At 31.9% G+C, this 12131-nt stretch overlaps 1 protein-coding gene across 1 annotated transcript; it reads left to right on the forward strand.

Annotated features, from left to right (window-relative positions):
- The first annotated feature begins 539 nt into the window (after positions 1 to 539).
- Positions 540 to 7296, forward strand: LOC132552492 (androgen-induced gene 1 protein-like). Its single transcript, XM_060216671.1, has 5 exons — positions 540 to 677; positions 2397 to 2552; positions 4307 to 4422; positions 4885 to 5036; positions 7247 to 7296. Exons 1-5 carry the CDS (start codon positions 540 to 542, stop codon positions 7294 to 7296), a joined length of 612 nt encoding a protein of 203 aa, XP_060072654.1.
- Positions 7297 to 12131: the final 4835 nt, after the last annotated feature.

Consider the following 12131-nt stretch of genomic DNA (forward strand, 5'->3'; position numbering starts at 1 on the left):
AAGGTATTTTTTCAGTATCAGAAAATACATCATGCACTTTGGGAAAAACGGAAGTTTTGAATTATCCGTCTATCAAATAAAATTTAATTCTCCATCTAAAATATACATCTAAAATATACATCTAAAATATACATCTAAATTATACATCTAAAATATACATCTAAAATATACATCTAAAATACCATTAACATATTTAGTCTAATCACAAGAATCTTAATTACTCAACAGAAAAATATCAATAGTCATGAAAAAATTGTATTCTGAGATTACAGCATACGTTCGATTGCATGTGTGGAATCTCCGACAGCAAAGTGACATAGACCATATTGTTTAACAACGACTAAAATATTAGAAGTATTAAACTAGTAACTACGATGACCAATTAGCCTTGATTATGGGATTGTAAGTATGGGGTTCGAATCAGTACTTATTTGTTTCGTTTTAGTTATTTCTTCACTAAATAAAGATATAACTAATCAAAGGGCGATAACTCGTTATCTGTGGCGGATCACGTGATGTTTTCATAGCGTGGGGTCAAAATGGTGTCTAAAGCGATATGTTATCACCTGCCAGTTTACCTGTATTATCTGTACGTTGTCACGTACGACTTTGTAAACATTGAACATGGCAGGGGAGGATATGGAGGAAAGTTAAAGTTTCTCACTGTCTGGAACGAGGTAAAATATTAACGGACTGTATTAAAGAACAGGAAGTAGTCGAGTCAGCCTCTTGAGGCACAGGTCTGGAGACTGGAATGTAAACAACCCGGGCTCGAATAAAAATCCACACACGACAGTCAAAACACCCCTGATCTTCTTTCAGTTTAGCACAATATAATACCCACGTCTAATGCCGCACAGTGCTCAAGTACTTCATTATCATAGATATGCACAAGTTTCCAGTTAAATTAGTGAGTGTAATAATGTGTCCCGATCACTAAGTGTGAAGGGAGATAACTCTGGAAGGCCAGCAACATTAGACATTGAGAGCAACGTTAAACGCACATGTATGATGTTAAACGTCGGTGAGGTAGACATTAACTACTGAACATAGATCCAGCCTCAAAATGACTGGCTGCTCACAGTGCTACAAATTTAAACATAACAAAGAAAAATCAACCATGATACGAAGAAATGGGTGTTTGAAAATAAAAAAATAAAGGAAAAAGAACTTGTCTTTAACTTTCGTATTGCTTTTTACTGGGTTCTTGGGCACATGCGAATACCAGGCAATGAAAAAGCTGATCATGCCACAAAGGCAGCTTTATCGCTACCACCAGTTGTTTTTAGACTTCATTTTACCAATTTTAAACCATTTAGTAAACAATTTGTAACATCTCAGTGGCAGAAGGAATGGAATCAATATACCAATAATAAATTGTAAAACCTAACATCGGTAAATGGTCTCCATGCTATAGAGACAACCACTGAGACGAAGTTGTCCTTGGACATCTTCGGATTGGCAATACATACCTTACACATTCATATATGTTGAAAGGCAAAGATAATCCTCGATGCATAGGATGTGATGAGCCATTCAACATTAAACATTCATATCTGACATACGTTTGAATTTTTTTTCATTGTGTATATAGGGAATTTTTGAAACTGTTAATATTTATGAAATTCTAGGTTATCTGAAAAATGTTGGTCTATATCATAGACTCTAACGTACCATTTTAATCTTTTGTGATAATATAACCATTTAAGATTTTTTATTTTCAAACTGTTTGTTTGATGTGATTTCCAATTGATGTGTGCATTTTAATGGTTGACAGCTCTAATGACCTTTTATGTGAAACATAGAAATACTGTGATAATAATGATAATAATTGTTTTTCATAATTCCTACATTGTAATTTTTCAAAATATTATATTTTGGAATTACACATCCAAATGTACTAAATGATTTCTGAAAAAGCCTGTCTTTAGACCTGATTTACATGGGCTTTGAAGTTATCATGGTAGGAGTTATAAATTATTACAAGGATTGTGAACTCATTTCCATGTGATAAATAACCACAAAAGTATTGATATTTTGTATGTTGTTCAGTTAATATTTCCAATTAGTAAACGGATAATATAATTTTGTTCATATAAATTTAAATCCAGCAAACAAAAAAAGCAACTTATCATATCTAGGTGATCATCACTCAAGGTTAAATGTTCAAATGTCATATGGACAAATTTACATATCTGCACTTAAAGTGTATATAGGGTGCAGAAAGTCTAGCATTGTCTTTTTATTTCAATAACAGGACAAGCCAAAATTACAAGTATTTTTAATTCAAACTGGAATTGATGTGAAACAATTGATGTGTAGACAATTGACAAGCAGACTCTATTGAAACATAGAAATACCAAGATATCTAATAATTGTTTTTACTCTTCCTGCAGATTTTTCAGATGTTATATTTTGGAATTGCCACTCTAAATGATTTCTGTGGCAGTGATATTCGACCTTCTCATGCAAGGGATGTACAAGGAAGAAAGTCTGTTCTACAAAAACTCCGTGATATTGCTTTAGCTTCAGTCATATTTCCAGCAGGAACGGTAATATAATTTTGTAATATGTTTTTACCATAGTTATCCTACAATAAGACCAGGGAACAAACATACAAATTTACATATCTGCACTCAAAGTGAAAGGGTGGGAATTATCAGATTTTAACTCAAAGTCACAAAATGAGCTTAAACGTCCATATTCTGACTCAGAGTCTGGGGGTTGGTTTAAACATCCGTATTCTGACTCAAAATCATGGAATGGGCTTAAACATCCATATTCTGACTCAGAGTCAGGGGATGGGCTTAAAGATACCAGTGTATGTATTCTGACTCAAAGTTGAGGATTGGTTAAACATACATGTTCTGACTCAAAGTCAGGGTGTAGGCTTTGGCAGACCAGTGTACGTATTCTGACTTAAAGTCAGGATGTGGGCTTAAATATCCATATTCTGACTCAGAGTCATGGGATGGACCTAAACATTCATATTTGACTCAAAGTCATGGGATGGACCTAAACATTCATATTTGACTCAAAGTCATGGGATGGACCTAAACATTCATATTTGACTCAAAGTCATGGGATGGACCTAAACATTCATATTTGACTCAAAGTCATGGGATGGACCTAAACATTCATATTTGACTCAAAGTCATGGGATGGACCTAAACATTAATATTTGACTCAAAGTCATGGGATGGACTTAAACATCCGCATTCTATGTAAAAGTCATATCTTATTTGATATTTTTAGTTTCGGTGATAATATATTATTTAGTATTTTCAATTTCAGTGATGACATATGCTTTAATATTTGAAAAAGTTGGATGGCCTTGTACCAGTCTGGTTGAACCATGCTTTATATATATTGAACTCCAGGTAAATTGTCACTCCTGTTAATATCATGTACCACATAATATCATATTTTCTTTGGGAGTATAAAAAATGTGGTATTTGGATGGCCTTGTACCAGTCTGGTTGAACCATGCTTTAGTAAGTACATTGAACTCCAGGTAAATTGTCACTCCTGTTAATATCATGTACCACATAATATCATATTTTCTTTGGGAGTATAAAAAATGTGGTATTTGGATAGCCTTGTACCAGTCTGGTTGAACCATGCTTTAGTAAGTACATTGAACTCCAGGTAAATTGTCACTCCTGTTAATATCATGTACCACATAATATCATATTTTCTTTGGGAGTATAAAAAATGTGGTATATTTCACCCTGTGTCAATTATGTTTTGTGTATGCTTTTGATTATGAGTTTGCAGTTGACTCCGTATTTTTTTTTTCCTTTTATTTCTAAGGTCTTATATTTTAGAGCATAAATCAAGAAATTTTATGGATGTCAGTCATGTGGCCATATGTCACAAAAGCAAACTTAGGTTACAGTAATCTACATTAATCTGTAAACCTGTCTGATTTGATAGTCATCCTGAGGAGTAGAACTGTATCCAGGCAGGAATTGAACATTGTGATAGGATAAAATAGGATAATTTTTGTAGAATTCCTGAAGATGTTAATGAATATTACCTTTATTTAAACAAGGGACTTGATATATCTGTTCACATGTTAACCGGAATTTTGTCCTTTTTGTGTTTAGCTGTATTTCTGTCAGAATAAGTATGGAAACATACCTGAATAATCATGATTTATGAAGATATGGAAAAATTATGAAAAAACTGATAAAATAATTCATCATGGTGGAAAAAGTTTATTCAAAACAATTATACTTAAAAAGTTTTGTTTTAAGGCTCAAGATTGTTGCTGACTTTTTTGTTTTTCTATTTTTTTTTCTAGCACACATTTATTCTGCCATTGATGTTTGTGGAGTTAACTCTTGTGTATCATCAGTTTCCAAGGAAACGCACTGGACTAGCGATTCTGTTCACTTTTGCCTTGGCCTACCTGTGTTGGTAAGTTTTCATGCTTGTTGTTATATAGTGTTGTTCAAAAAGAAAATAAAAGAACCAAAAAGAAAATGAAAGAACAACCTTTCTGTAATGTCAATTTTTATATGTCCTGAAAATTCATTTTGGTGGTAGGGTGTGTGTGTGTGTGTGTGTGTTGGTGGGGGGTGGGGGGAGTGTGTGTGTGTGTGTGTGTGTGTGGGAGATGTAGTGTTCTTCTCAACCCTTGTGTGTCCTACTCTGTAAGATGTTATGTTTCAACATTGCAACTCAATGGCTCTACTCTGGTAAATTAACATCTTAAGGGATTTTCTACAAACTTTACAAAGTGGTCAATAATGATAATTCAAGTTGATGTTTCAGGTTTTCAAGGTCAATGTAGCTCATATATAGAAAAATGAAAATCAAATTGTCCAGTTCATGCAGTGATATCACTGTGTTTATAAATTTACCAATTTCTATTCGAAGGATCCTATGGATAGCCTATGTAGCAGATTTCTGGGTCTACCCTGTCCTAAAGGTCATGCATGTCCATCAGCGTGTTATTTTCATCGGAGCTCTCCTTGTCTTCTTTGCCTTCCTGTACCTGATAGGAGAGTTCCTCAACCAGATACTCTGGGGTATGTATAATATTTCTAAAGTCAGAGGTCTTGACCAGATCAGAGATCTCACTTCCCTTCATCCAGACACTCTGTGGTTTCATTAATATTTTTCATGGTGAAACAGATCCACAGCTTTACAACGATCAAAAGACATAAGTTTTATCATATTTGATACATCAACAACCAGATTCAAAGTCAGCTTTAGTTTCTGGATTTGGTTTTGTGATTTTTACAGTCTTTTTAGTTGATACACATGAGGGCCTCATAGTATAATGCTGCTTAAAGTTTTAAACCCATGACACGGGTTGGAGTCGGAGAGAGAACAATACATTTTCTTAAACACTGTATATGATTTTGTTTATGTGATGAACAGGATGATTTAGTCAAATAACAAATTTAAGATCAGCAAGTTTCCGGATTGGTTAATGAGATACCATTAAAAATTTGTGAAATGTTTACACCTACAGTATTTCATTTCAAAATATATTAATTAAATCAAAATGATTAAAAGGGAGTTGGACAACAGAAATGCTCATGTATGCACACATTACAAATGATATAGACTTAAACAACTGCATATTACTTATATCAATTGGTGAATAATATGTTCATAAACTTAGTAACATACATAATGTTATTATATTAAATGTTCAACATTAATTATTTGAAGGTATCACTACACCAATAATTCCCTATCACTACTCCCACTCCAGACAGTAGTTATAACCAGATCCATACACATCACAGTGTGCTAGCCCTGTAGTCTTTAAGAGTCTACTCTAAAATCTTATCAAAAGTCCTTTAATGTAACATGTATGTTAAAGAGGCATTTTATTTCATAATTATTTTCAAATGTTTAACATACTACTTTTGGCCAATGTGTACATTTTGAGACATGTCCATATGAGTTGTGTTTTCAGTTCTAACCCCATCCCTGACAATTTTTTTTTAAACTGGAGTTTAGCTACATAACTACAATCAATTTGTAAGGTAACATTGATAAAAAAATGGTTGACTTTTCTGTCACAACTCTTGGAAACCTGTTTGTGAGGCTTGATACTGATACTTTTATTACTGTCTAAGAAATGTACATACACCTTCACCTCTCTATAAATATCAAACAGACATAATTAGAAACAAACCAGAACTACAATACTGAGACATATATACTTGTCAGTGCCTATGATGAGTGGTTGGATGGTGCAGTGGTGACATATTTGTTTTTCACCCAGGTGACCAGGGTTCGATTCCCTGATGTGATATGAAAAAGTAGGGGGTCATGATTACATGCCAGACAACCTGGGTTTTCCCAGGGTTCTCAAGTTTCCTCCTACAGTAAGACCTACATTGCATGCTTCCAACAGGACCAAAAAGTGATTATTATAATCTGGTATAAGTGACGTTAAAACCTTTCTTGTTTATCTGTATCAAAATTCAGAGCTGAAGACTAAGGAGAATCTACTGATATTTGAGATAGATCCCTCCAGTATTTCTTTATAAATAACAAAGATGGACAAAAACTCCATAGATAAAGGAAAGTTTGAAGAACCAAAATAACACAGTCTGATGATGGTGGGTGAAAAAAATCAATCAATTGAATTTTTTGTGTTTGCTAATTTCTGATTTATATAGGAAACATGGTTTAATATGAGATTTTATGAAACAAGTCTTACAAAGTTTTATTTTTGCAAGCATGATGAGCTAATATTGAAACATTTAGGGATGAGTTTCAGGAAATCTCACTTGAAATGAAAAGAAATTTATGGCACATTTTATCAAGTTACTCAGAAAAGTTACATTTTGACAGGTTTTAAAGCAAACATGTAGAGGACAAAAATCCAACAGAGGCAGCCATTTTGTTATGCCATGTTCAGTTTGTGATGTAACATAATTGTCCATGTGATACAGTATCAGAGTTGTTTTCTGTTTGGTACAGGCAATTGAAAACGCTCCTGGGTATACAGCACTAGATGACATATACACAAAAGTTACATTTCGTTAGTGAATTCACTGGATAACAGGCAGATTATGTGATAAAAATTGTATAATTATAATCCTATTTTCAATTCTTGTTTTATGTTTGTTTGTCTTTAAGAATGATACCTTTGTTCAGAGTGGACACTGAAAAAACACAACTATCATTCTGAAATCAATAATAAACACATTCTATTGTTTGTTTATATTACAATGTTTTAATATCTATTTTTTCCGAATTTTAATTATCACAGGTAAGGAGATCAAGGCTTATGTAAACGAAGTGAAAAAGAAGGAGAAATGAGGTCATGTTTATTGTTTCAGCCAGAAAGTGATCATCTTGTAGGTAAATGGAATATCATGGTTAACATGCAGCAGAGTCATGTTTACTTTTTACAATGCGACAATATTTAAAAAAAACAAAAAGTATGATACAGAAGTATCTGTTTTTTTTCTTTTATTTTTTTAAGTTTGAAGATGCCATAGAACTTTTAAATAAAGAGAAAAGTTTTAAATAGTGTGAGATCTGAATGTTCAAATGGGATATATACTTTGGATGACCTTTTAAGAAAATGAGTGTAGAAGAGTCTGGAAAGATCTGTGTAAGAAATTTATGAAACTTATAACATTTTTTAATCCCTGTACATGTTTAATTTTGAATTTGTGTTTTTATAGACATGATACAAGATTGAAAAGACCATTTATCAGCTTTATAAATGACTTAATTCAATTGTTTATATAATAAATTTCAGGTATTTTTTCATATGATTTTTATATGCTATAATCAAAAATGGCCAGATATATAATTATACATGGATTATGTGTATCATGCAGTGTATTTTACAAGATTCTGTTAGTTATCGAGCATTATGCTCATGCCTCCTTACAAGCCCAGTAATATATATTGCTTTCCTCAGTATGTCATTTTTTGGAAAGAAATTTGTGGATTTTGATTACCTATGAAATCAATGACAGTTACGGTAATGATTTTACAGATGTTGAATTCTACATGGCTCATTGTTTCGTGATAGTCCTATATTTGAGAACTTAAATTTTGTACATGTATCATTTATACAGATACGTTACTCTTTTTTAAATTTTTTTAATCACTGTTAGAATGTGTACTGGGTACTTAATATCAAGGTTTCTTTAATGACCACAATTGTAGTGAAATTAAATCTGCCGTGAATATTCCCCACTTTTCATCAGTTTTGGCATAAATTTGTGAAGGAAGCAGGTCATATAAAAGATTTTGTGTATTATTATAATCAGATAAGCAAGCAGGATCTATTCTTTAATACAGAATCATATTATAAATTCTGTCCCTTATAACTTCATATTGGTTCCTGTTTATGTTTTTGTTTTTCCTTTCTAAAATTATTTGTAACAAGGAAAATGAGCTTGTTATAATCATGGACATTTTTTATTTTCTTTTCTCAACTTGTGAAATATCAGAAATTTTCAGTTTCATTGAAAGACATCATCTCAAGTAACTTTAGCAATGGACCAATCAGAACTGTGCTTTTTATTCACTGCATTTAGACATTGTTTTTGGAAACTTCAATTTGAATTTTTTGTTTGTGTTACAATCATTAAAACATGAATTTTCCTTTAAATTTAGCTTTATAATTCATAAAGAGTGTTATCTTATTGAAGGAAATATAGAATAAATGTGCCTGTTTTGTATGTTTGCACTACCCAGAATTTTAATTGGTAAGAGCAAAAGTTGTAAAATATTAGACTAAAATAAACAGATGTAGTTGTAGATTACTAACTGGGAGCTTGCTGTAGAAATGTATCCACAGAAGTGACCTATTGAACTCTAGTAGATGTTGATTTTGTGTAGAATTTTATGTTATTATTTGGCTCTACTGTATCTGATTCTAAATTTGCAAAGAAAGGTGCTATTCACTTGTGTGTCTTTTGTACAATCTTTAAGATTGCAGGTGGTAGACACTACTGGTGGCATGAATGTTTTAAGGGATATTTTCTAGGTTTTAACCAATCAATTTGTCAAAAGATCTCAGCATGCTGTCTCTTAGGCTGATAACAAAATACAGTTTTTATTTGGTTTTTGTTTGTCGCAGTGGTCACTCTGAATGTTTATCGAGTGATTGTCCCTTGTGTTTAGCACATCCAGGGTAATTCACTTCATGTATATGTAATCTTTTGAAAAATTTCTGTATCGTTTAAGATGTCTGAAAGGCTTGAAAACCTTCGCAATAACTAATTGATTTGCTTTGTTGATTTTATATGTGTACTTTATATACACATAATGAATTTACAACATCGGGAAGAAATCTTTTTACACTAAGAGAAAAAACTATATTTTAAATAAACTCTTGAGAAATTTTAAACAGCAAGAGATATTTACCAACTATTCAGTGACATTAAGAGGAATTCACTGAACGTTAAATGACAGCAAGAGATGTTTACTGAGCATTCAGTGATATTAAGAGGAATTCACTGAACGTTAAATGACAATAAGAGATGTTTACTGAGCATTCAGTGACATTAAGAGGAATTCACTGAACGTTAAATGACAATAAGAGATATTTATTGAGCATTCAGTGAAATTAAGAGGAATTCACTGAATATTAAATGACAATAAGAGATGTTTACTGAGCATTCAGTGACATTAAGAGGAATTCACTGAATGTTAAATGACAATAAGAGTTAAATGACATTAAGAGGAAATAAGTTAAATGATAAGAGATTTACTGAGCATTCAGTGAAATTAAGAGGAATTCACTGAACGTTAAATGAGATGTTTATGAGCATTCAGTGACATTAAGAGGAATTGTTAAATGACAATAAGAGATATTTATTGAGCATTCAGTGAAATTAAGAGGAATTCACTGAATATTAAATGACAATAAGAGATGTTTACTGAGCATTCAGTGACATTAAGAGGAATTCACTGAATGTTAAATGACAATAAGAGATATTTACTGAGCATTCAGTGACATTAAGAGGAATTCACTGAACGTTAAATGACAATAAGAGATATTTACTGAGCATTCAGTGACATTAAGAGGAATTCACTGAATGTTAAATGACAATGAGATATTTACTGAGTATTCAGTGACATTAAGAGGAATTCACTGAACGTTAAATGACAATAAGAGATATTTACTGAGCATTCAGTGATATTAAGAGGAATTTACTGAACGTTATATGACAATAAGAGATATTTACTGAGCATTCAGTTACATTAAGAGGAATTCACTCAAAGTTAAAAGGAAGGAGGTCTGACTTCAGTAATATAAAAAGAAAAATGTTGAGTATCACTGTTTGTTAACCACTGTCGGCTGTTCATATGATGGACATGCTTCTGCAGACCTATTCATCCATGAAATTTCAATTTCAGTTCACTTTGTTCCATATGCAATAACATATAGAATTTATATCAAATACATGTATATCCTAACAAAATTTTATACAAGATGGTGGAGAACATCTAATGTGTACAATGTGTATGGATTTTGTTCATTGGTTTTTGTGTGTGTGTGTTTTAGATTTATATTTAGTCTGTTGAATAGAAAGTTATATCCATAGTTGATGTTATGAGAAATATATACAAATGCTTGGTTCATCGTTTCATCTGTATGTTATCTTATTGTTCTTTATAGAATACAAATATTTTGTCTTTATTTGAATACCATATTTTTCATGGTATCGTTCCGGTGTATCTCGTGTATCTAAAGATGTTGTGTCACCTACAGATCATACCTGGCTATCTTGGGTACTTTATCTTACTTGTGGTGGATAATATCACACAATTTTTCCAACCTGCAGTGAACACTTGTAACAGAATTTTCCGTTGACGATATAGTGCTGTCATCTGTGGATTGATTTAGGTATCATAATCAGTATCTTGTTTCTGATTGGTTGAAATAGGTGTAAATTTCACGAGTCCTGCTACTTTGATTAATATCTTAACATGGAAAATTCACAATACAGAAGAAGAAATTGCTTTTGTTCTCAGCATCCTTACAATGGGACAGTCTTAATGTTGTAAAGATGAAACTCAAGAGTTTAAGATATGTTTATGTATGAAGGAAAACCAATTTCTCATCAATGAATTTGTTAAATCATGAATCTACAATGAGAGTATTTTGATATATATGTATTCAGATTTTACACTTTTATCTACTCTGTGATAATTGAGGAAAATGTTTCTTTTTACATAATTTGTTAATTCTTTAATATTTTTATTTTGTATCGTTTTCGAAATGTGTAGTGAAAGATCTGTTTTATTTCTATAACTGTATTTACGGAGAGTTGTCGATATTTTGAAAGCAGCAGATGTTTCCAGAGACTTCTCCAGATCTCTAGACCCTTTTATTTGTCAAGATATTTTGCTTTCGTTTCCCTCCTTTCTTATCTGTAGCAATATTCTATATGATTTCTGTATGTAATAAAGTGCCTTTAATGCTAATTTTTAAAGAAAACTACGATTTGTATATTTTCAATCTGATGTGAAAAGTGTAGTTGTACCATTTACTATTTCTGTTGAAGGGTAAATGAATTGTTAATGTGAACTTAAGAAAAAACAAATAAATGAAAAAATAAGAGAGTAGATCCTCGGTGAGAACGTTCCATCAAGGACTTAAGATAGAAATATTAAACCTGTATATCTAAGCCAATGGTTTCATGCTTTAATAAAGAAAAGGAAAATATCGTAAATGTAATTCTGTTTGAAAGGTATATTTTTTGAGATTTCGTTTTCGTTGAGTACTTGGTAGTAAATCTAGAAAGTCTTATGATATGAACATAATATTTTTACTTTTCTATTAATAGATGCTCTACTGGTAATATTGATATTTTTGTTGCTTATGAAATCCAGAATCTTTCTGATCCTCTATTTTTTTAACTTTGGAATATGCAATTCCGGAACAAAACATGTATACATATTATCCTAGATTGTTTTTATAACATGTACTACAACCTTTCCTCACGACCCTCTTTCTTGTCATTACCTCTGCCAATTATTGTCCTTATTGCATTATTCCAATTTTCTGCAGGTTTTTTTGCAGCATTCTCTATATACCGGTTTCAGTCGGTTTGTTTCGCCTTTGTGTTCCTATTCGGGATTTCTTGCATTTATCTTATTGTTTTAATTGCTATGGAATAAGC

The sequence above is a fragment of the Ylistrum balloti genome, unplaced genomic scaffold, assembly GCF_031769215.1.
Source record: "Ylistrum balloti isolate Yb309-2 unplaced genomic scaffold, AGI_CSIRO_Ybal_v1 Utg370250, whole genome shotgun sequence".
NCBI lineage: Eukaryota > Metazoa > Mollusca > Bivalvia > Pectinida > Pectinidae > Ylistrum > Ylistrum balloti.

Coding starts and splice junctions, on each gene's coding strand:
- LOC132552492 (XM_060216671.1), top strand. CDS start 540: ATGGTGTCTAAAGCGATATGTTATCACCTGCCAGTTTACCTGTATTAT. Junction 2,553..4,306: donor TCATATTTCCAGCAGGAACG/GTAATATAATTT, acceptor TTTTTTTTCTAG/CACACATTTATTCTGCCATT. Junction 4,423..4,884: donor GCCTTGGCCTACCTGTGTTG/GTAAGTTTTCAT, acceptor TTCTATTCGAAG/GATCCTATGGATAGCCTATG.